Source organism: Ochotona curzoniae, unplaced genomic scaffold (genome assembly GCF_017591425.1).
Source record: "Ochotona curzoniae isolate NIBS_2020 unplaced genomic scaffold, NIBS_Ocur_1.0 contig_2723, whole genome shotgun sequence".
Lineage (NCBI taxonomy): Eukaryota > Metazoa > Chordata > Mammalia > Lagomorpha > Ochotonidae > Ochotona > Ochotona curzoniae.
Window position 1 is genome coordinate 23334489 of NW_024465573.1, and position 25298 is coordinate 23359786.

At 46.7% G+C, this 25298-nt stretch overlaps 1 protein-coding gene across 6 annotated transcripts; it reads right to left on the reverse strand.

Annotated features, from left to right (window-relative positions):
- On the reverse strand, positions 1 to 23454 carry BUD13 (BUD13 homolog). 6 transcript variants are annotated; one of them, XM_040976989.1, is made up of 12 exons: positions 23218 to 23454; positions 20451 to 20541; positions 14308 to 14392; positions 11396 to 11423; positions 11007 to 11317; positions 9536 to 9698; positions 9337 to 9391; positions 7702 to 7807; positions 7200 to 7338; positions 6426 to 6610; positions 5861 to 5942; positions 1 to 390 (listed from the first exon to the last, which is right to left on the reverse strand). In XM_040976989.1, the coding sequence occupies exons 1-12, from the start codon at positions 23358 to 23360 to the stop codon at positions 297 to 299; spliced, it is 1482 nt and encodes a 493-aa protein (XP_040832923.1). In that variant the 5' UTR covers positions 23361 to 23454; the 3' UTR covers positions 1 to 296. The 6 variants fall into 6 exon arrangements, with proteins under 6 accessions (XP_040832923.1, XP_040832922.1, XP_040832920.1 ...); XM_040976988.1 differs by having other exon boundaries at positions 10671 to 11423; positions 23218 to 23451; XM_040976986.1 differs by having other exon boundaries at positions 9440 to 9698; positions 10671 to 11423; positions 23218 to 23451.
- Between the last annotated feature and the right edge of the window lie 1844 nt (positions 23455 to 25298).

Below are 25298 nucleotides of genomic sequence, written 5' to 3' on the forward strand. Positions count from 1 at the left end.
AAAATAAATGAGTGTTTATTTTTAAAAAGAAGGAAAAAAATTTCAACCAAGAACAAAGGATGGGGCACGGAAATCAGTGCTTCCTGTGAAAAGTCAGCCACAGCCAGTGCTGGAACACCTGCAAAGCACAGGTACCTCTGTCCAAAAATCTGGCTTCATTCTTCTGTGGTGAACCCCGTGTTGACTGCTGGTCTGCGTGGCTGTGATCACGAGTACGGAGGATCATTCCTGCCGGAGGTCTAGCTGCCCTGTGCCCGCCACTACAGCCCACATCTACCTGCACAGGCTCTGGAAAGTTACATATCTTCAACGCTCCACTTGTAGGCAAGTTCTTCCACTGCCTTCTTGCTGGCAAGCCTGGCAAAGCGCTTCTGTTCAAACCCATTGGATCTGCAATTAAGAGATGCCAACCACAATCCTCAACTGCACATGTATTTTATAAAGGACAGAAAAGTTCACAATAATAATGGGACAGAAGGAAGTACAAACAGCTCTGTGAAAACACCAAAAGCATATGCAACAGGATCAGAGGGACAAAATATAATTTGTCTCCTCAGCCCTTGCTCAGCCCTTCCTCCCACTCTGTGACAACTATTTCAAATCTTAACCATTCTCTTAAGCTCAGCTGATTTCAACAGCTTACAGCTCACCTACTCACTAAACAAGCACTTACTCTCATCAGGCACTGTGCTAAGCCTTAGGAGAATGAATACAACAATTCTCACCATAAAGAATTCATGGACTAATAGAAGAGAGAGACATCTAAACAACTAAAACTGAAATAGAAAGCATCAAGTATGGTAAAAATACACATGGAGTAACATGTAACAGAATAGATCTTACTCAGCAACCCAATAAACAGTAAAGCAAAAGATGGACAAAAATGGTCAGCAAAGGCTGAAAGAGCAAGCACTGACCACAGGGCTAGAGCAGGGTGTAGGAGCTGGAGGATCAGGGTCATGTAGGGCCAGAGACCAGCATGAGCAGCAAGAAGAAGGGCTGAGAAATAGTGTCCTGATACGTGTAGTGCTGCAGCCTACAGAACAAGAAAGAAGTCCAAGGTGGAAGGGCAGACAGAATCCAAGTCCTAGTGAGCTTGGTACAGCATGGCAAAAAGCTTAGATTTTCATTCTGAAAAAAATGGGTTGGTCTTTTTACCAGGCAGGAGACACAGAGACAGAGCTCACATCACTCCTGACATGCACATGACATCCAGGGCTGAGATGGGCTGCAGCCAGAGCCAGGAGCCAGAAACTCAATCCAAGTCTCCCATATGCATGGCAAGGACACAGTTCCTTGAGCCATCACATGCTGATTCCCAAGGTCTGTACCGTCAGGAAGTGGAAATGAGACCAGGGCAGGGTATTGGACCCAGGCACTCTGATATGGGAGGTGGGTACCTTAACCAGCAGCTTAACCACTAGGACAAACGCTGGTCCCTGTAAAGTTGGGGTTTACACTGGGACATAAGCTGCTCTTTCTTCTCTTTTCTCTTCTCTTCTCTTCTCTTCTTTCTTTTTCTTCCTTTCCTTCCTCCCTCCCTCCCATCCTTCCTTCCTTTCTTCTTTCCCTCCCTTTCCCTTTCTTTTTAAAAAAGATTTATTTATTTTTATTGGAAAGGCAGATACACAGAGAGGAGACACAGAAAGATCTTCCATCTGCTGGGTCACATCCCCCAGAGCTGAGCCAATCCAGTGCCAGGGGCCAGGAGCTTCTTCTGGGTCTCCCACACAAGTGCAAGGTCCCAAGCATTGGGCCATCCTCTACTGCTTTTCCAGGCCACAAGCAGAGAGCTGGATGGGAAGTGGAGCAGCCGAGACAAGAACCGGCTTTTGCTCAGAACTCTAGCATCATCACGCTAGAGACCTGACTGTACGTAAACTGCAGATTTATCTAGTCCTCACTTTCTTCCTTAAGTAATGGAGTTAGAATAACTAATCTAATGGGTTTTTCTGACTATAAATTACAAATTTGTTCTGGGAAAAATTCCCTACGGTAGGCCAAGAGGACACGAAACTAGGAAAATTGATTAAAGACTGAATAATCAGAAAGTAAGCAAGATGACAATACAAAATAAAAGAATAAACAAAATGTTAAGGGCCAACACCGTGATATCATAGGTTAAACCTCTGCTTGTGGTACCAGCATCCAATATGGGCACTGGTTCATGTGCCAGCTGCTCCACTTCAGATCCAGATCCCTGCTTCTGGGAAAGCAGCAAAACATGGTCCAAATCCCTGGGCCCCCATATCCATGTGGAAGATCTGGAAGAAGCTTCTGGCTTCAGACTGGCCCAGCTCTGGACGGCCACTGCAATCATATGGGGAGTGAACCAGTGGATCAAAGATATCTCTGTTTCTCCTTCAATACTAATCTGCCTCTCTCTCTCTCTTTTTTTTTTTATATATATTTACTTATTTTGATTGGAAAGGCAGATTTACAGAACGTCCTCCATCCAATGATTTACCCCCCAAGTGGCTGTGAGGGCTGGAGCTGAGCTGATCTGAAACCAGGAGCTAGGAGCTTCTTCTGGGTCTCTCACATGGTGCAGGGTCCTAAGGCAATGGCTCATAAAGCAGAGAGCTGGATGGGAAGTGGAGCAGCCAGGATACAAACCATCACCCATATGGGATGCTGGAGGTGGATTAGCCAGTTGAGCCAGATGCCAGCCCCTAAATAAATCTTCAGTAAAAATAAAATCTGAAGTGGAAAAAAGCAACTGGGTAATGAAAACATCAGCACAAAACTAGGTCAGAGAAAATTCTTAGTTTTGAGAACAAAAAATTAGACCAAACAACAAAAAAGAAAAACAGGAATAGATGTTTGGCACAGCAGTTAAAGTGCCACTTGGGATATGCATTTCCCATAGCAGTGTGCCTGGGCTTCAGCCCTGTTCCTGCTCCCAATTCCAGCTTCTACTAATGCAGACCTGGCAGGCAGCAGCCGACAGCTCATCACTCACGTGACAAATGTGGACAGACTTCCTGGTTTCTGCTCTGGCACAGACTAGCCACCCCACTGTGTGCTTTTGGAGAGTAAACCAGTCGGTATATTTGTCTTCCAAATATATAAAAATTTTTATGTTAAAAAAAAAAAACAAGCAGAAATTTTAGGTGTTGCCCATTGCAGAAGAGATAATTTATAGTTCAAATACCACCATGTTGCCATGTTAACTCTAAGAATAAAAACCAACAAACTTAAAATATTAAAAAAAATCCAACATACGTGAAAAAAATTCTAAATAAAAACAGAAAGGAACTTTAGGTTTATTGATTTAAAAAAAAAACTTAAAAATACACATTTAATCACAGAAGACCATGTTTTGCTAAGATTAGAAATAAACAAAAGACATCAGCTCTTACAATTTCTAGTTAGGCTCTGCACTGGAAAGATTAGCTAATGCCATGTGCCAAAATAAATAAATAAATACATAAATACATAAATAAAGCCATTCAGAACAGAAAAGAGGAAGTAAAACAGTCTATATTAAAAAATAGTACAATTCAGATATAAAATCTGATGGTGTTTACAAACATAATTATCATACAAAGTGAGCTATCCATCAAGAAAAACTGACAACACTTGTTACCAATTATAAGATTCAAGGTTTTAAGTGTAAATTAGAATTCTGAAAAAGTGTCACCATAATTCTTAGTTCTCCATATTTGAAGAGTCTTGTGATAAGGTCAGAGATCATGTTAACAACAGCAACATTTTTTGTTACTGTATAATGAAAATATGTCAACATTCGGAACAGCTGTAGAACTCAGCACATCAGTGCTCTGCAATCGACTGACACGTGTTATAGCTCACGTACTGAGCAGGCATGTGGTGTACTGACTAAGATGCCTGCATCTCATATCAGAGTCTGGGATCGAGTCTCAGCTCACTGCAGATTCCAGTTTCCTGCTAATGCAGACCCTGGGAGGTGGCAGGTGACTGCTCAAGAAGTTAGACCCCCACACCTATGCGGGAAATCTCAACTTAGCTGTTGGCTCTTGGCTTCAGGCTGTACAACCCTGGCTGTAACAGGCACGAGGAGTCTGACACAGAAGACAGGAACTCAATCTGTCTCTGTGCCTTTCAAAGCAAATAAATATATTGATAAAAACTAGGAAATGAGTCTAGAAATAACAACAAAATGACTAAAGGCACTGTGGTAGAGCATTACTGGCTAAGCTGCTGCCTGCAGCATAGCATACAGGCACTGGGTTCCAGTCCTGGCTGCTCCTCTTCCAATCAGCTCCCTGCTAACGCACGGGAGCAGCAGTGGAGGATGGCCCAATTCCTTGGGCCCCTGTGCCTACATGGGAGACCCAGGGAAGGCTTCGAGCTCCTGGCTTTGGACTACCCCAGCTCCAACTACTGTGCCCATTTCAGTAGTGAAGCAGTAGATGGAAGATCTCTGTCTCTCCTTTCTGTAACTTTGCCTTTCAAATGAAAATTTTAAAAATGTACTAAAGTTACACATGGATAGAAGATTCACTCAAATTAAGAAAAAATAAAACGGATTTTGATGCAACAGAATGAAAAGTTCTGTGATAGGGTTTCAGATTCCAGAGACCTAACCTTTATGGAATCAACATGTACTTGAGACACTGTGAATACAGTATGTGCCCCTTCTCTGCCTTCCTAGGGGCAGACTGAACCTTCTGCACTTCAGCTAAACAACACCTGATAATAGACAAAGAGAAAACCAGCTGGCTATGTAAGTCAGACGAGTGAGATTCGCAAAAACATAGATCAACCCTATCCTTGTTGGTATTTCTGCAATTTGAAAAACAGTTATTTTTATTTTAAAAAATAGTAATTATGTTATCATAGCCTTACTATTTTTCAGAATAAATTAGTATACTCTTTAAATGTCTCAGTTTTCATTTCTAAAATGGTGAATAACAATATAGTCTACATAAACAAGGATTTTGTGGGTCCTACATTTTTAAGAGCATAAAGGGATCATGAAATTAGAAAGTTTAGGAATCACTGTGCTAGATACTAGAACAATGTTCTTTAGTAGGCAAGAAATGAGGTGAGATCTGATAGTAGAGGGACTGTGTCTACAGCCATACCACCCTGAACGCGCCCGATCTTGTCTAACAGTAGAGGGACTGACTCGGGGTAGGAGCAATACAGCTCAACCATCATGACAGAAAGGAAGTAGAGCACATGGGCACAGACGCTGGTGAGTGAATATATGAGGTATTAGAGTTTGGGAAACATTACAAGCAGCTCGCTCCTAAGAACTACAGGGCCACATTTTACAGATAAAACATACAGAAGGCTGCAGACCGCAACTCATTATTCATTCCCTCTAAACCTTAAAAATATGAAAGGTAGCTAATGGGCCTGGCACAGTGGCCTAGTGGCTAAAGTCCTCATCTTGCATGTACTGGGTTCCCATATGTGCACTGGTTCTAATCCTGGCAGCCTCACTTCCCATCCAGCAGCCTGCTTGCAGTTTGGGAAGGCAGTCAACGATGGCCCAAAGCCTTGGGACCCTGCACCCACATGGAAGAGCTGTAAAAGGCTCCTAGCTCCTGGTTTTGTATCAGCTCAGCTCCAGCCGCTGTAGTCGCTTGGGGGGTGAATCAACATATGGAAGATCTTTGTCTCTGTCTCGCCTCTTCTCTGTATATCTGACTTTCTAATAAAAATAAATCTTAAAAATAAAAAAGGTTGGTAGTAAATGTCTAAAACAAAGGTATCCTATATTAACCATCTAAGTTTTTGTCCCAAACTTTAAGTTACTCACCTTGTGACTGTCACAGAGAATGAGGCAGAATATAGATTTAAAAACAATTAGGAAACGTTAGGGTCAGGCAGAAGAGAACAAGCAAATGTAGGAAATACTCAGGATTACCTGTCCACTCCATCCCATCGATACCCAGGCCAGATGTTGAATCTGTTGGGTGGAGGTGCTGGGCCACTGTAGCGAGGTCTCACTAAGGAAGGAAAGGAAAAGAGTTACTGCATCGTAGTGTAGTGGCTTAAGCCACCCCCTACTGTTAAGGCAGCCCCTGTGAGCAATGATTTGCATCCTGGCTGGTCCACTTCCAATCAAGCTCTCTACCAACACGCTTAGGAAAACAGCGAAGGACGGCCCAATCACTTGGGCCCCTACCACCAACATGGAAGACCTGGATAGAATTTCATCTTCTGGCTTCCTGCTGGCCCAACTCTGGCCAATGTAGCCCTTTGGGGAGTAATGAACTAGTAAACGGAAATGTAAGTCTGTCCAGTAAATAAATAAACTTTCAGGGGGAAAACAGTAGTATCAGTGAAGTTAAATTTAAATTCTCTAATACAAAGGAATTTAAAAGTACATGGGAAAGCCTTCTTTTACACATGGCTGTGTGTGCGCGCCCTAATAATTCTCTCCCTTCACACAAATCAGGTCCAGATCTGGTGACTGCCAGGAGTCTCACCTTTCTTATTCTTGTTCTCCTTGGCCTTACTCTTCTTGATGAAGTTGGCCATGGGGTCCCCTTCCCTTTCTTGTTCTCTCAGCATCCGATCGAGGTCTTCATCATCAATGTATCGGGCCAGAGGCTTCTGCATCTCTTTTATTGCATCCTCCACATTTTGTTCCTGTTGCCGGCCCTGGGCAAGCCTGAACCAAACAGAACCAGGAGGGGCTGTGACTGTGACACTTCCACTCCTACACTGAGATGACCATACTCCTCCCAGTAGCTCAGGCTAAACACCGAAAACAGTAAAATTCTCAGAATATGAGCTGCAAGTGTGAAGTAAATCGGTATTCTAGGGGGTTCAGCACAATGAATTTCCCATTCCTGATTAATGGTATGTTAAAAAAATTTTTTACATTAATGTGCAATATCTGCACAGTTTTAAGGGGTATAATACAACTTTTCCAAATACACCACATCAACCACATCAGGCAATCCTATTTGGAGTATACCAGCTCCCCTCTTCTAGTCTTTTAGACAGGGTACTTCACACCATCAAGAGCTTCAGTCACCACTACTGTGCTGCAGTACACGGGAAGCTGCCAGGTTCACCTGACTGTGTTTTAGTTCCCTACCTGTTGCCCAACCCTCCTCCTTTCCACTCCCCTCACCTTTCCATGCATCTCATCATCACTATTTTAAAGTCACATTCACTGTGTAATAACAGCTTGGGCAGGACAAGAAACGGCCTGCTCTGATCCCTGCAGCCTTGTTTTCCTGTTGTTTCCTTACCCTTTTCCCCATCGTGCATACAACTCATCTCTCTCCATGTCCTTCTCCGCTTTTCTCCTCTCCTCTAAACGCTCCAGCTTCAAATTCCTCTTACGACCAAGTTTATCTCGAAATACAGTTTCAGCAAACTGGAATTGAGCTACCAAAAAAAAAAAAAAAAAAAGAAAGAAAGAAAGAAAAAGATATATAACGGGTATCAAATCAGAAATAATATTCTAACACATGATACCAACAGCCTAGGATTCAGATGCTAGGTAAGGACCTCTACAGCCAGACCACTGACAGTTCCTAGATAACATCTAGCAGCACTTTGGTAATGGGCCTGAGAAATGACATTTTTCCAAGAAGGCAGGAACCATTTAATCCCCATGGCAAAGTTAAAATGGATGCATTACAACAAAGTTGAAATTTGACAGCAATTAATTATCAATAAGCTACATCAAAAACAAAAAAATAAAAGCTCCACTGACTTGAAATATTCTAAGCACTTCCACATTTTTACCTTCGAACTCCATGGATTCTTGGTCCTGTTTCTTGAGTTCCTGCTGTTCTTGCTTTACATTATTCAACACCAACCCAGTTTTCGCCCCAGAATACATGTGCGCAGCCTATACAATGAGAAAGAAAACGCCTGTTACAGATGAGGCACTGTCCATGGTATACATGGTTAACCACATTTTTGTCTGATGATCAATAATGATCAATTAAAGATTTCCAACTTTGTGTTCTCATCATCACCAAAGGATTTGCAAAACAGAAAATGAGTAAAATCAGATTTCATGGATAATGTAATAGTACCATCAAGTTAAAGAATAAACGGAAACACACACCAACAATGAGTAAGAGGGCGAGCTTAGCATTTGTAGTCCTAACTTTGCAGCATATGAACTGTACACCTCAAGACTCAGTATCATAAAGTTGTACAAAGCTCTAGGCTCTCCAGAACAGACCAAATTGAAAACAACTTCTCCACTTAAAGCACAAACCTGAACAAATGTTAGGTCTTACACTGTAGATCTATTTCAGGAAATAACAAGATATGACCAAAGGAAATCTTTTTACTAATCTCCACTTTGCATCAAGAGAATAAAGCCCACATCACAAATTGAATAGTTGGTTTGTCTTGATATCCTTCAATGAATAATATCAAACTTTCCAAGAACTAAACAGATACATAAAATGTCAAGGGGTCCAGTTGACACAGATACCTTTTTTTTTTTCTTCCTAAAAGTAAGTTTAGGACAGGCCAGTTGACCTTGCTAAGGACCAATCCTTTCTGGGTCTGTCTTCTCCTGAGAAGACTTAAGGAGAAACAGGAAGCCTCAGTTCCTAACTAGCTGTAGTTCAGATGCTTTTCCTGCTGCTCTTCTTTACGAATACTCACGGTTCAAGTGGCTTTTCATTTTACTAATTCCCCAAGCCTTATCACAGATACAAAATACAACAAAACACATTCTCCAGACAATGTAATTTCTGAAAGTGATTTTACAGTTTAAGTAACTCTCTTTATGTCTGAGCTAAAGACATGCAATCAAACTCTTAACAAATTGCACTAAATACTCACTTTGTCCTAAGTTTCACTCATACTTAACTCATTTCTCAGAATAATCTTAAGGTACTATCATTATCTACAACTGAGATGCCGATATTAAGCATCTTGCCCAAATATCACATTTATTAAGTAGCAGACATAGGACCCAATTACCCGATCAATCTGATACAAGCTTTGTGCCTCAAATTTCACCCAGCAAACTACAACCCTTCATTTACTCACAGGCAGAAAAACAGGAAGTTTTTCTAGCTTTATCAACCTGAGATTTGTTAGGGACATCTAGGTGGGGTTACAGCCAATCCTGCCCAGAGAGAAAGGCAGAGTCCTTCAAGGGTACTTCTATTTTTTTCTTTTCTGATGCCGTTTACATAATTGACAAGGATGCACACCCATAAGGACCAGTGATTAGGGTGATGAGGGTTGAGGCAAGGGGGGAATGTGGGTGGAACAAATGCTTCTAATTTTCCTTTTCTTCTCCAAGGGTACTTCTACCCCGTGAGCCCCTGTGCTGCTAGTGCTTCCTCCTCTCTGGCTCAGCTCCCCAGCACTCGTGTGAAGTCAAGACTGGAAGGACAGTGCTCTTACCCTCTTTCCAGAAGACTGACTTCTCCTTGGTGGAGACAGATCTGAATCAGGGGACCTGGTTTGCCGTTTCCTCCTTGGTGGAGAGAGGTCAGAATCAGGAGACTTGGTTTGCCGTTTCCTCCTTGGTGGAGAGAGGTCAGAATCAGGGGACCTGGTTTGCCGTTTCCTCCGTGGTGGAGAGAGGTCAGAATCAGGGGACCTGGTTTGCCGTTTCCTCCGTGGTGGAGAGAGGTCAGAATCAGAGCTTCGGCGCTGAGGTCTATTCCGTGGAGGAGACAGGTCTGAATCTGAATTCTGAGGCCTTGGGTTTTGTTTACGGCGTGGAGGAGAAAGATCAGAATCAGGAGCTTCCTGGCAGGTCCCTGCATGGGAAGAAGAGTCCCATGTGTGACTCAGAAGTCTCTTAGCTGAAGAATTTAAAAGGCATTTTATTTGGATGGGAGAAGAGCCTAGAAATTAAACAGTAAACTAATCTCATTGGAAGTCTCCTCAAGAAAAACCTACCCAGCTTACATGCAACACAGACCTAAACACAAGCACAGATGCTCTGGGGAAAAGAGCCAAGGCAGAGACATTTCCAAAGCACCAGGCAGGACCCTGACTTGTCACTAATGCATCAAAACCTCAACACCCACCCATGTCAGATTCAGACCAGGCAAAAGGCAACCTGGAGTCAGCTCACCACGGGATGGCCAAAGTTGGAAATACATACTAAATTAAAGAAAAAAAAAAGAGAGAGAGAGAATAATAGCAGGCAAGCACTTAACTTACTAGCTGAGATGGCCACACTGCACATTAGAGTGGCTGGGTTCAACATCAGGCTCCAGTTCCTGACGTAAATCCCAGTAGGCAGCAGCCTCGGCTTGTGCCACCCAGACAGAACTGGACCAAGTGCCCGGCCTCCAGCTTCAGCCCAGGATACTGCAGGCATCTGGGCAGTGAACTAGCACACGGGAGCTCTCTTTTTCACTAGACCTCTGCCCCTCAAATAGATTAATTTTTTTAAAAGGCCAAAAGGACACTGGTTACAACATGCCCAGGGATTGCCTGAGTGACAGAATTTTGCATCACTTCTTTTCTGCTGCTTTGTACATTACTGTACATTCTAAAACTTCTGCCACAAGCATGTAGTATTTTTATACATGGGGAGGAGAGAAAATAAAGGAATTCATTAAAAACTTTCCCTCTGCCACTGTCATTTTTTAATTCTCTAAGCTGAGTCTTTCACTTTTCAAAGAAACCCCATTCTCACACCTGACAGAGCAAGTAAAGATGTAACAGAAAACCAACAAGGAGTAAGTGCTTCGTGGACGGTGACACGGCGACACACTCACCTTTAGAATCAAGCTGCTTCTTGTCTCCAAAATGTGATTTTGCTTTCTTTTTGTGTGGCGGGGAGAGCTCTGAGTCACAGTCATATTTGCTCTTCTTTGGGAGTGATGAATGAGAAATCTTGCTAGGTGCCGTTTCTGGGGCTTTGTTACTTTTGGTTTTGGACACTGAATGAGTGACATCAGGTGCCGAACTAGGGGAGTCATGACGGGCCCTCCTGAGTTGCCCTGTGTCCGAGCTGTTAAGAGTCATCCTGGGTTGGCATGTGTCCGGGGAACTGTCACGGGCTCTTCTGGAAGAACTGTGAGCTCTCCCAGGAAAAGATGTTTCTGCTGAACCAGGACGGGACCTCCTAGGGGAGTCACGCTGGACCCTCCTGGGAGGGGAGGGATCCGGGCTGTCGTGACGGACTCTCCTGGGAGGGGAGGGATCCGGGCTGTCATGACGGACCCTCCTGGGAGGGGAGGGATCCGGGCTGTCGTGACGGACCCTCCTGGGAGGGGAAGGATCCGGGCTGTCGTGACGAATCCTCCTGGGAGGAGAGGGATCCGGGGTGTCGTGACGAATCTTCCTAGGAGGGGAGGGATCCGGAGTGTCGTGACGGATGCCCCTGGGAGGGGAGGGTTCTGGGGTGTCATGACGGATTGCCCTGGCAGGGGAAGGGTCTGGAGTATCCTGACGGCCCCTCCTGGGAGGAGACGGATCCGGGGTGTCGTGATGGGAACGCCCTGGAGAAGGCAGGTCCTCACTGTGACCTAAACACAAAGGGCAGAGTCAGATTCCCAACCATCCAGTCAGCGTACACCTTAGGACTACTCAGCCCACCAGGTCTCACAGCTCACCTCCTTATGGATAGCCAAGCACTCACCACAGTCCATGTGAAATCTTTAAAAATATGCAGCAGAGGAAAAAATTCATATTTTCACACCATCCATTTCAGAGCCACAACATAATAAAATAAAATGTTTATAGACACTAGAACATTCCTCAAAACCAGTTCCTCCTCTCCTTCTAATTCTTATCAATGAGCTCCATGGACAAAAACCAAAAACCTGGACAGGACCACGTGGATACTTGCTAAGTACATGAAATAAACCAAGGCTTCTTCTCTCTTCAGGTGACAGGCCTACCACATTAGATCCACCCTCCAGGGAAAAGCATGAGCGTCTGCAGGAGACCGGACAGTAAAGCTAACCCATGAGGCTGGTAAATTCCATGACATTAATAAAAGCGGAGAAGCAGTCAGAACTTTGGGAATGTGGGACAGACTGTACAAGTCTGATGCACATAATGGCAAGCATGGGAACCAGGGCAGGGGGAGGGCCTGGTGGGGGTTATTGTGGGTTGTTCCAACTAGCCTGCAGCTCCCACTGGTTTATGTGAGGGCCAAGTGTGTGTTGGGCAGAACCAAACCGGACTGTAACAACCATTGGTTCCAGTGGAAGACAGGGCTGAAAACAGAACCAACCCAGCAATCACAACCACCAGCTGATCGGGGTGATGGACTGTGCCAGGCCCTGTACTTGCTAGCTCAAAGAAGAATCTGGTCTGGGAACACCTCAGACAAAGTTTCTTTGGAGATCTCCCCAATCGAAATGCTGGACTCAGAACCCTAACCAAGAAAAGCAAGAAGACAGAACAGGTCAACCAATCATCTCAGCTATATGTTGGCAGCAAAATACGGGGCAAACGGAGACTCTATAATGGACTATGTCAATCAGTGGATTTTTCAAAGACCTCATTGTGCTTGGAGTGGCAAGATTGGCAGCAATTCATAACTGGTGAACTATCAAAACCACTTGAGCAAGAACCTCGGACCATGCCCTACATCCAGGACCTGGGGAGGGTGGGAAATTGTGTGGGCATTCTCCCTCAATATCCCCCTTTAAACATGAAGGAAACAATATGGAAATAATAGTCTTACCTATTTTCCTATAGCCCTTAAACCATTTTACCCTAATTAACTATGTAAAGATTGTAAAAAATATAATAAAAAAAAAGGAAAAAAAAAAGAAATTTGGGGATATTTTCAGCAATAAATTAAGGATTGCATGAGTGTGTGCGACAGAGAGAGACAAAGAAAGAGACTGGTATTTCATAGGCCTTCAAACATGGAAACCACATACTCTCTGAACAGATTAACGAAAGTCTGGAAACACAACTGCAGGATAAAGTAGCATATAAGAAAACTGAAAAGGATTCTGATAAAATCATCTTGAGACTGAAGTTTTTGTTCATAAAAACCTGAGTCAACAGTGATCACCAACCTATAGCTGCCACTTCTATTATACTCGTTTTCAAATCAAAAATGCAGGATAATTAACATAATGGCACAGGGTACAATACAGATTGACAAACCCTGTCTAGGAATTGATGTCATCCTCAATATGGGGAAAGGAATAAGCATCAGAGATTTAACAACTACAAAGAGCAAGGTCTTTCTTCTATGAAAGCATACACACAGGGGGCAAAACTAAGCATGCTCCCAGTGGCCACAAGGAGCTGGGTTCAAGACGGACTCACTGGCCTGGGTCCTTAACAGCTATGCCTACCTACAAAGGTCCAGGAAAACGGGGCATCAGTGCAGAGCCTTCAGTGAAGGGCAGCAGCCTGCAAGCATCAAATGCCTATCTGCAAGTCAACCACTCCACAAAGACTTAGTGGGGACTCCTCCTGTGTCAGGCAGGAGGAGCACCAGGGCAGAGCACAAGTCTGCTCAGACAGCGAGGCACAAGCACAGCCCTCGCAGCCAATTCTCAGGCTCAAACAAACAAACAAAAAACCCACAAAAGCCAAAAAACCTTTTTAACAGTAAGTCCAATTATAAGCCTAGGGAGAAGGTCTAGAGTAGGCAAGTAGAGGCTACTGGGCTGTGAAATACCAATATTTATGGGAACAAAGAAAAATTTATTGACACAAATGAAACATACAGAAAACACTGGCCCTTGACCCATACAGTGGGGACAGAGGACAGAGGGGCTGAAGTCTCCAAAGTGTTCCTGTTTCTTGTCAAATCCTGCCTGTGGGCCAACTGCTCTCTCATTCAGGCCAGAGAAGAGGCCCAAACGAGCGACTTTCTGACCGCAGTAACCCACAAGAGAGAAAGAGGGACTCTCGGTCTGAGTTCCCATGTTCTATTCCAATGAAGAAATCTTGAACTCTGCGACAGGCACTGCAGCACAGCAAATAAAGTTACGACCTGTAATGCTGGAATCCCATGTGGGTGCCAGTTTGTGTCTCAGCTGCTCCACTTCCTGTCCAGGTCCCTGCTAACAGCCTGGGCTAGGTAGCACAGGATGGCCCAAGTGTCTAGGCCCTTGACATTCATGTGGGAGACCAGGAAAAAGCTTCTGGCTCCTAGCGTTAACTTGGCCCAGACCTTGGTATTATAGCCATCTGGGGCGTGAACTAGTAGAGGGAAGATTGCTGTCTCTCCTTCTCTGTCATTTTGACTTTCAAATAAATAGATAAATTAAAAAAAAAAAAAAAAGAAATCCTGAATTCTTCCCACCATATTTTTCAGGCTCAATAACACACCAAAACTATCATTGCTATAAAAGCAAAGTGTGGAAAAGGAGGGGAAAAAACAGGTGTACCCTGTAAGTGGGAAGCTGAGATTCATCTATTGGTGGAACTTACCTCCTAGAAGCTTCCATTTGGCACTGGAGCGAAAGGCTTCCATCTGTTTTACCTCTTCCGGCCTTTCATCCACAAACTCAGCCACCTGTGGAAACAAGGACACCGTGTCCAGGAAAACCACAGCGATAAGGAACACCATGGTCTCTCAAAAACCCAACGTGCTGATGTTAGCATTCCTGGGACACAAGGTGCACACAGCCTGAAAACGTGCTGTAGCCTTCAGTGATGCTTGCTCCCCAATCCCCAGTGATGATTTAAATATTCTGGTTTAATTACAGACCTTCCTCTAACTGCTCCATCTCCTGATCTAAAGGTTCTTTCATTACAAAGCCTTCTGTTAACACTCCAGATACATACCTGCCACTGCGTAAGCTAAAAGCAGCTACATTCCTTTCATGCTTTCACTTTTTTGTTCAAAGGGAAGAACACAGGCTGCCTCCCTGTCATGCCTGTCACGACTCCTGGGAAACCTTGGTGTTGTAGACAGTCACGATGTCAGCTATTCTTAAATCCAACAAGTGAGCCAGAGATGTACACAGAATCTTTACAGCACAAATCTACATTTCATTCTCCAAATTCTCAAACTGGCATCTTCTCTGAATTATCTCTGATAAGTGATTACTCAATCCAAGACGGGGAACACATTATCTTACAAGGCAGCCCATTGAATTTGGGTTTTTTTTCCTATATTTTTGACAATCTTTACATAGTTAACTAGGGCACAAAGGTTCATTGGCTTCAGGAACGTGGGTAAAGCTATTATTTCCACATTACAGAATGTAATTGTTTTTGTCATGTATCTGGGGTAAAGGGGGGCAGATATAGGGAGAAGCCATACCCAGCCTCCCACCCATCCCAGGTCCCTGATGTGGAGCATGCTCCGAGGGTCTTGCTCACAAGTGGTTTTGATAGTTCAACAGTCATGAACTGCTGCCAATCTCATCATTCCAAGCACGATGAAATCTATTTGAAATCCACTGACTGACATAGTCCACCTTGGAGTCTCCGTCTGCCCAGTTTTTCACAGCCAACATATGGCTGGAGTAGATGATTGATTAGTTCTGTCCTCCATTGTGGTGCCAGGTATCCCCTGCAGATTCTGATAGACTGCCATATCCTCTACTGGTTATGCTCTTCACTGCTCTATCTGAGCTTCTTAGGAGGCTCAGCTCTGGCACTTGCACTCATGGCAGACCATGGAACCTGCACTTCTGTTTATGGTTAGGGTTCTGAGTCTGGCAGTTCAGATGGGGAGATCCCAAAAGAAACTGTCTGAGGTGATCCCAGACCAGATTCTTGTATGTGCTAGGAAGTACAGGGCCTGGCACAGTCCATCGCCCAGATCAGCTGGTGGTTGTGATTGCTGGGTTGGTTCTGTTCTCAGCCCTGTCTTCCACATGAACCAATGGTTGTTGCCGTCCAGCTGATTCTGCCCAGCACACACTTGGCCCTCACATAAACCAGTGGGAGCTGCAGCCCAGTCAGAGCAACCCACAATAACCCCCACCAGGCCCGCCCCCTGCCCTGGTTCCAGTGCTTGCCAGTATGTGCAGCTGACTAGTCCAGTCTGTCCCACATCCCATTCAGCTCTCATACATGTCAATGGGCATTGAAGCCTAGTTCAACCTAACCAGCTCCACTATCCAGACAACACACATGCTGTTGAGTGCCTTTCTGTCTAGCCACCACAGCCCCTGTCCTGGTTTTCATGCTCTCCAGTGGGAGTGGTAACCCAAGAGGGAGGAGCCCATTATTTCCTTTCTAGGCCACTCCCACTCCTGGATTATGCACTCTCCAGGTGGTTCTAGAATTTAACTTGACAGATTTAGCCTCCAGTGCCAGCCTCTGCCAGCTGATGCTGCAGCAAAGCCTAACTAGCCCTCACCCACTCTAATTTCTGTTTGCAAAAGTCCAAACAGTCAGTCTAAGCTGGCTTTTCCCTGATCTAGTTAAAATGAGGTCCACAGGTGTTGTAGCCCTGCCTGGCCTGGCCTGCCCCCATGCCAACCCATGCTCTCCAGTAGGAGTGGCTATCCAGCAGGGGAGCCCATATTCCCCCTGCCAGCTCCGCCCCCTCCCTCCCTGGTTCTCACATGTGCTGTTTGGGAGCTGAGACCACATCTGGTATGACTCACCTCACCTTGACATTCTGTAATGTGCGCTGGTATGTGCTGCAACCGAACCTGGCCCAACCCACACTCAGTTCCAGTGCTCAGATTCGCCAGCGGTGATGTGAACTGGTTCAGCCTAGTCTGCCCTCAACCCATACCAAATGTATGCCAGTGGGTACCTTTCCATGGCCTGTTCCCTATCGTCCTTCTTGCACTTACCTGCAGGGACAGTGTCCTGCCAAAGGAGTTGAAAAGACTCCTCCAACAGAACCTCTCCCAATGCCAGATCTCACGCATATCAGTGGGTCCATGAGCCAGCCCTACTCAGTCTACCTCCTGTTCTAGTAGGAACAATGGCCTTTCCTGACTGGCCTTCAATCCAACCTGGTTCTTATTGTTGGATGTTTCAGCCCAGCCAAGGCTCATCCATACCCAAACACAGCTCACACATGGTTCAGTTGGGGGCAAAGACCTAGTCTAGTCCATCTCACATCTACCCTGGTCTTCTAGAGCACCAGATGGTGTCAGAGTCTAGCCCGGCATGGTGTGTCCAGTCCCAGTCCACACTTGTGCCAAGGGAGTCTGCAGCCATATCCAGATGAGAACACAGCCCCCACGCTCCTTGGTGGGAACCTTAACCCAGCCAGGGTGTCCCCTTAGCTCCCCAACTGGGCCTGTTTCCAGCCACAGAGAGTACGCAATGCCAGTGATTGCTCTGACTCAGCTTGGCACAGCCCCTCACCTGTCTTGGCCTTTGCCTTAGATGCTGTGGCTTAGCGTCCCTGGCTCATGCAGACTGGTAGGTGTAAGAGCCTAGCTCAGCATGACCTGTGCTCCATCCTGCTTTCTATTTTTGTTTGTGAGCTAAGGTTTGTTCAGTCCTGCCCAGTCCACCCCGTTCCATTACCAACCCACACATTAGCCAGCCAGATGTTGGAACTACTTTGCCCAGCTTGTCTGACCCCCAGGTCTGGACCATGTGTTCACCAGCAGGAGCTATGACCCGCCAGGGGAGTTTCCCAAGTTCCTCCACTTGATCCACTCCCAGACCCTGTTCTCATACATGCTAATGGGAGTTAGGTCAGTGTCCAGCATAGTCTGGCCTTCCATTTGGCCTTGTATGAGCTGGTGAACGTTGCAGCCCAGCCTACCCCACCCCCTATTCAGGATGCACATTCAGGTGCTGCTGCCTTGACCAGCTCAGACTGTTGTTGGTTCCTTTACCCGTGAGTGATGGCAGGCTCCTTGGTCACACCTATCTTAGCCCATCCCTACCCTAATGCTTGAGCTAACCAGTGGGACTAGTATTTCCACAGGGTTTGCCCCACATATTCCCCACAGAATCTATCCCCAGAAGTGGTTCTCTCGTGTGTTAGTTAATCTCATGGCCCTGCGTAATGTGACCCATCTCCTGATCCATCATTATGTCAGGTACTAGGATATGGTCCTACTAGCCAAGCCCCAGCCTTAGCTTCTGCATGGACTGGTGTTCGGTGGTCAGCATTGTTCAGTGATAACAAGTTCTACACAGGACTCAAAGGAGGCTGGTATATCAGTCTTACCCATACAGAGCATCCGGTCCCTCTCCTCCAACCTACCAGGTCTCAGTACCCTTGCTTACCTTCAAAGGAAAAGTTACGCTGTTGTAAGGAGTCTTCAAGATTGATTCGCAACCCAGAAGCATAAATCGCTCAACATGGAGGTGCCTAAACAGCAATTCACAGCCCCAAAACTCCAGAGCTCGCAGCTGGGGAGCCAGCAAGCAGAGTCTGGCACCAAATGGCACACTGGCCACCCGGGGACAGCTCACCACATGTACGCGGTGGCAGGAATCAGGGCTCTGAGCATGAAGACAGACGTGGCCTGGAATCTTAACCCCCAGACCCCAAGGTCACCCCCTCCTAATCCCATCCACAGCACAATGTTGGCGGTGGTTGGGGCCCGGGCCTGCCCTGTTCTCCAGATTTCCCCTCTGTGTACTCACCAAAAAGGGAGCAGACTCTGGATCTCAGGCAAGCCCGGGGACAGCTCACTACATGTCTGCTGTGACTGGAATCAGAGCTCTGAGCATGAAGACAGACCTGGCCTAGAACCTACAGCCCATTGAATTTTGAAAGCGTTCAAAAACTAAGAGTTTTATGGGCTCATGTCCACCTGCCTATAACTTCCTTCCTTCCAATGATCCTTGCTCTGATCTCTAAAGAGCAGATTTTCTTTTCTTTTCTTTTTAAGATTTATTTATTTTAATTGGAGAGTCAGATATACAGAGAGGAGGAAAGACAGAAAGGAAGATCTTCCGCCTGATGATTCACTCTCCAAGTGGCCACAATGACTGAAGCTGAGTAGATCCGAAGCCAGGAGCCAGGAGCTTCTTCAAGGTCTCCGAACTGGGTGGTCCCAAGGCTTTGAGCTGTCCTCGACTGCCTTCCCAGGCCACAAGCAGGGAGCTGGATGGGAAGTAGAACTGCCGTGATTAGAACTGGCACCCACGGGCCCAGTGGCGTGGCCTAGCGGCCAAAGTCCTCACCTTGAATGGGTTGGGATCCCATATCGGCGCTGGTTCCCACTGGACCCTCAGAATAATTGTAAACAAAAATAAATGCCCCGGTGCAGCAGCCTAACAGCTAAAGCCCTCGCCTTGCACGCCCAGGATCCCATATGGGCACCGGTTCTAATCCCAGCAGCCCTGCTTCCCATCCACCTCCCTGCTTGTGGCCCGGGAAAGCAGTCGAGAATGGCCCAAAGCCTTGGGACTTTGAACCCGCATGAGAGATCCGGAAGAGGCTCCTGGCTTCGGATCAGCGCAGTTCCGGCCATTGCAGCCACTTGGAGAGTGAATCAGCGGATGGAAGATCTTCCTCTCTGTCTCTCCTCCTCTCTGTATATCTGACTTTCCATTAAAAATAAATCTTTGAAAAAGAAAGAAAAAAAAAAGCTCTGTGCTTCTGAACAGAAAATTATTACTTGGAGAAGTAACTTTCTCAATGTCACAAGCTAATCAGTAGCAGAACTAGAATTCAAATCGTGGTCATAACTCCCCTCTCCTGTTTCTCTTCTACCAAGATCCTACAATCACTCCTCACATACTCTAGTTTAAGCTCTCTCACTGGGCATTAAAATAACGGCTGTTGGGTGAGTGCTGTGGTGTGGCACATTAGACCTGCAATCCCTTATCAGGGTGTCTGAAATCAAGTACCAGCTCTATTTCTGATCCAGCTTCCTGCTAATGTGCCTGAGAGCAACAGACGATGACCCAAACACTTGGGTTTTTGCCACCTGCATGGTACTCAGACTTCCTGCTTTCAATATCGCCCATCTCTGGCTGTTGCAGGCAACTGAGGAATTTACTAGCAGACAGATCACTCTGTCTTTATTTCTATGTCACTCCGCTTTAAAAACAAAACAAAACATAGGCAGGGGCCCGGCAGCGTGGCCTAGTGGCTAAAGTCTGTGCCTTGAACGTGTCGAGATCCCATATGGGCACCGGTTCTAATCCCAGCAGCCCTGCTTCCCATCCAGCTCCCTGCTTGTGGCCCAGGAAAGCAGTCGAGGATGGCCCAAGGCCTTGGGACCCTGCACCCATGTGGGATACCCGGAAGAAGTTCCTGGATCCCGGCTTCGGATTGGCATAGCACCGGCCTTTGTGCTCACTTGGGGAGTGAATCATCAGGCAGAAGATCTTCCTCTCTGTCTCTCCTCCTCACTATATGTCTGACTTTCCAATAAATAAACAAATCTTAAAAAAAAAAAAAACATAGGCAGGGACTGGCACAGTGGCATTAACACGCTAATCCTGCACTTGTGGTGCCTCTCTAGATTGTCAGCATACTGTTAGCCGAGAAGAAGGTGAACACTCAAGACAAGGACATTTTCTCCCGAGAGCCTGCTGCTCAGGGTCCAAGCAGGCATCATGCAGGACCAGGTAAACAGCTCTTGGTGCTCTACTTTTCCCTCACAAACCAGGTCTGCCCGAGGAGGCGGCACTGAGGAGCTACAATCATTATAGAGCCCTGGAGACTTAAGGATACACACCACGGGCAGATCCCCATCATCTTCCTCTTCCTTCTCCGGGTTGGTGGTGGAGATCGCGGTCCAGCTCACATCATCATCCACAATCCGCATTCTACATGGGAATGAAAAAATCACAAAGGATACCAATCTAAGAACATGATCTACTGGTTTGATGCTAAAACCCTAAATCCTACATTGTCTAAGCTTTGCCCCAGTGGCCAACAGCATCTCATCCCACTGCCCCCTCAGTTCACAGCCTCATTGGTCACCCTCTGGTATCCAGAATGACCAAATTCCTTACCACACCAGTTCACATATGGAGTGCCATTCCCTCAGCCTGACCAACTGTTCCCCGTTCTCTTCCAGGAAACTCACTCATTCTTCAGGTCCTAGTAAAACAGCACTTCCTTGGAAACAGCTTCCTTGCCTACCCTCTCCCACCAGAGCGTAAGAGCACTTTCATTGTCCTTATCACATAAGAAATCCACTAGCTCAGTGTGTACTTAGTTGCTTAACCCCGAAGCTCCATGAGAATGGGAAGCAGGGCTATGTGGCTCACAATAATCGCATAGTGATGCCCACCTGGCCCTCTGTGTACACAGCCCCACACACACACGATGGCGGAGAACAGGGGAAAAACAGCACATCTGTACTGGACAGACCCACGTGTTCTTCCATCATCTCTTAAACAATTCATTGTAACAACTACGGAGACAGCATCTGCATCCTACTAGGAATGGTGAGTAATCTAGAGATGAACTGAAGTGTGTGGGATTATGCACACGGGTTATATACAAATGTTATGCCATTTCATACAACGAATTTGAGTAATACACTGATTTGGGGAACCAAGCCCCCACTGACTGAGGGACAACTTCAATGCGAGTTATTAGGATAAAGTGTGATGTGAATAATTAATATGTATAAAACCTAGGGCAGGCACTTGATGAAACAGTTATGTCACTGCTTGGGACACGGACTTCCTAGGTCGGGAGCCCGTGGTTTCAGATGGGACTACTCCACATCTAATCCATCTCCCTGCTGGGGAGCACCCTCAGGTACTCAATTCCCAACCATCTGGAAGACCCAGGCTGAGCTCCTGCCTCTGGTGTCTGTGCTAGCTCCTGGTTTCCACACAGCCCAACTCTGCCTCTCACAGCCATTTGGAGAGTGAGCCAGCAGATGGAAAGCCCCTGCCTCTCCCTCCCTCTGTAAAATCCGCCTTTCAAATAAACACATCTTAAAAATAACAATAAATCCCTAATAAACCTTTAACAGATAGGGATACTTGTACAACATCTGTAATCACAACAATCACCACTTCACATTAGTTATATTACTCCAATTTTACTCAATCATTTTTAAAGCTGGCAAACAAAGGCTCAGGGAGATGCACTAGGTCACTCAGAGCCACACAGCCGACACTGGCTCGGCCAGGAGGGACAGGCACCACCCAGGCTCCTGTCTCCAGAGTCCACACCCGTAAGAGAAGAAGGAAGGAGGAGGCAAACATCGCATTGAGAGGAAAAGTGCACCAGTTCTTGGGAACTAGCTCCCTTCCTGGGCATACTGGTGTTCTAGGGCTTGGCCATAACAAAGTACCATAGACTGGAGGGCTGAGACAACAGAAATATCTCCCCCACCACTCTAGAAGCTAAAAAGGACCAAAGTCCAAAATGCCAGGCCATGCTCTCTAGGGAGCCTCCTGGGAAGACGGGTCCTTGCTTCTCCCAGCTTCCCGACAGCCTGTGATGGGGTGAGGGGAGCCAGCCTCCCACAGCAGACATCCAATCAAGTGTTGGTCTCCATCTTCACAAGACCATTTTCTCTGAGTCTCTTTCTTTTTTTTTTTTTTCTAATACAAAAAAAAAATTATTTTTATTGGAAGGCAGATTTACAAAGAGGAGAGACGGAGAGAAAGATCGTCTATCTGCTAGTTCACCCCCAAAATGGCCTCAAGAAAAGGAACTGAGTTGATCCAAAGCAGGAGCCCAGAGCCTCTTCCAGTTCTCCCACGCGGGTACAGGGTCCTGAGGCTTTGGGCCGTCCTTGACTGCTTTCCCAGGCCACAAGCAGGGAACTGGATGGGAAGTGGAGCAGCTGGGACACGAACCAGCGCCCATACTGGATCCTGGTGCCTGCAAGCGGAGAACTAACCAATTGAGCCATTGCGTTGACCAAAGGAGTCTCGTTGGATTTAGTGCCCACCTGAACCAAGAAAGATCTCATCGTAAAAGACAAAAATCGGCCTAAAAACCTGTTTCCATCATCCGGCCAGGATGCAGCAGTGAGGGGCATTTTATAAAAGACGGAGATTAAAAACACCTCCCCAATGGGAGTGTCATGACGCTTAGATAAAGGCCCGCTTAAAGTTCTCAGAACGCTGCTTGGTAGGAAGTGTGTAAATGACAGCATCCCATAAAAAGTTGTCACTGCTGGTAGTATGGTTAGAAGTAACCGGATGTGAGCTCGTGGGTGCATGGTTCAGGATGAGATACCAAAGCCTCTCAGACATGCTCCGGCCCCTGAAAACCCAAGCCGAGACACTGAATTCGGGCCCCCCATTCCCTCCCCTCCTTCCCACAGGCGGGACACGAGCGAGGGGCGCTAGGGCCTGCTCTGACACGCAGGGCACTGCTCGGGGGCGCCGGCCGAAGCCGAGGGCCGGCGACCACCGGGCGGAGCGGGGATTCTAGAAGGCGAGCCCGATGAGGCCGGCCGGGCCCGGGAGCCGGAAGGCCGGGGGCGGGGTTGGGAAGGACGCCCCGCCCCGCCAGCACCAACTCACCCCTTACCGCCGGCCCCGCTGGGCTTCGGCCGCTTTTTGCGCCGTTTGCGACCGGACTGCGGGGCTCCATCGACGCCGGCATCTGGTCCGGACAAGTAACGCTTCAGATACTCGGCCTTGGAGACCGGCGGAGCTGCCGCCATGGCAGCGGCGGAGGCCGGGAAACGGCTCGGCGCTGAGGACAAAATTCTTCAGAGCGAAACCGTCCGGCGCCGCTCCGAGAGGGGCGGGGAGGAGCCAGAACCCGGAAGTGGCAGAAGGGCTCGGGCCTTGGGGAGTGACAGGTGAGGGCCGTCCGCGCGTACCGGCTGAGCCTGGCCTACATTGTCATGGTGACGCAACCATAGTCTTCCTTTGTCCATCCCACGTACTGCAGCGAGCCGAAGGAAGCGGGATCCCTGCCCCGCAGCCGGCGGCGGAACTGCCCCGGTGGCTGAGGACTCAGGCCCTGGAACGGCAGTGGACCATGTGTGAATCCGTGCCCAGCACTTCCAGCTGGGCGATCTTGGCCTAGCAAGATGATGGGTATCGCCTAACTCGGAACGGTGGTGAGGACTGAAATACTTGTATTTATCAGTTCCCCTTGGGTGGCCAGGAAACTGCTCTGGCAGTCTGCAAGATACCATTCAAAAGTGAAAATTGGGAAGCCCAGCTCCAGTATAATTTCCATGGCTGAGGGCTTATGTGTAGGTTTCCAAAGCGTGTGCAGCTACCCAATCCTTGCCCCTGGTTTTGCTGGAATAGTCGCTCAAATTTTCACCTATGTTAAATATATTCGTTTTATTAAAGCTTATTAGTCTAATAGGCATTGATAATTCTGCAACTAGATACAAATCTTGGGAATATTATGTTCTGAAAATCCTTTACTTGAAGCGTGGATTTTTAGCCAGTAGGCTGTACTGCGTGTAGCCGCACCCAGAACGGAAAGCAGGCAGGCTGAGGGCTTGTGTTAAGGGGTTGCTGGTCTGAGGCCCCTACTCCACAGTCCTGCCTTGGCTTCTAATCTAACTTGCCATATCTCCAACTGAACTTCACGTTGGTGCCAGCAGACATTGGCAAAGTCTCTCACTTCTGCTCCATTGAACATGACGTATGGCATCCTTGGGCTCCCCACCTGCGTCGGTCTTCAGCTCCACTGGTACCTGTTCAGCCTATCCCCAACCTTGCCAGCCTGCCAGGACTCAAGCTCAGGGGCAGGTAGTTAAGACACCTGCATCCTATACCAGACTGTCCGAGTTCAAATCCCAGCTTGACTTCTGTTCTGGCTTCCTCCTCATGTGCACCTTGTGAGATGGATGCTGGCTCAAACACTTGGGTTTCTGACACCCACACGTGGAAGAGCCCAGTGGAATTCACTCCACTTGGGGAGTGAACCATAAGGTGGGCAATTTCTTGCTTCTTTTCAAATAAAGGAAAAAACATAAACAGAAGAAAAAACCCAAAAAAGTACATAATTTCTATTTAGGAAACAAAAAAAGCCAAGCTCATACCCAAGCTCCCATCTCCAGGCAGTTAAGCAATCACAAAACCATGTGCCCTGAAGGATAGCTAACAAAACAAATATAGTAACTCTGGACTCTTGGGTGCCAGGACTGGCAGGCCAAGCTTTGAAGTCTGCCTTGTAGAAGCTCTAAAGTGGGGATGATTTTATTTGTAGATGACGCTTCTTAGAATACTTTTCAAGCAGAGAACTTAAGAATTCTTGGATATGAGAAGATATAAAAGCACTTCCCAGTTGACTCACTTATCCTCACAAAACCCCTATAAAATAGGTGCTTTATTCCCATTTTTCAGACCAAGAACTCAAGGCATTAAAAGTGCTGCTCACACTAACCTTTAACGTGAACACACCTTCACAGGTGAAAATTGCTGCTTGCCTACAAAGTAGACAAAAATCTTCCCTGAAAATGTTGTAGCATCACTAAAGCTTTCAGTTAGCCCAGTCAGCTGCCCTGAGTCTCAGTCCCAACACAGACACATATCTCACACCCAACTACCTGCACGTTCACAGGTCTAATGACTCAGCATGCCCACACTCCACAACTTGAAAGATGAAAATACGAGGCATGCTCTCACTAGTG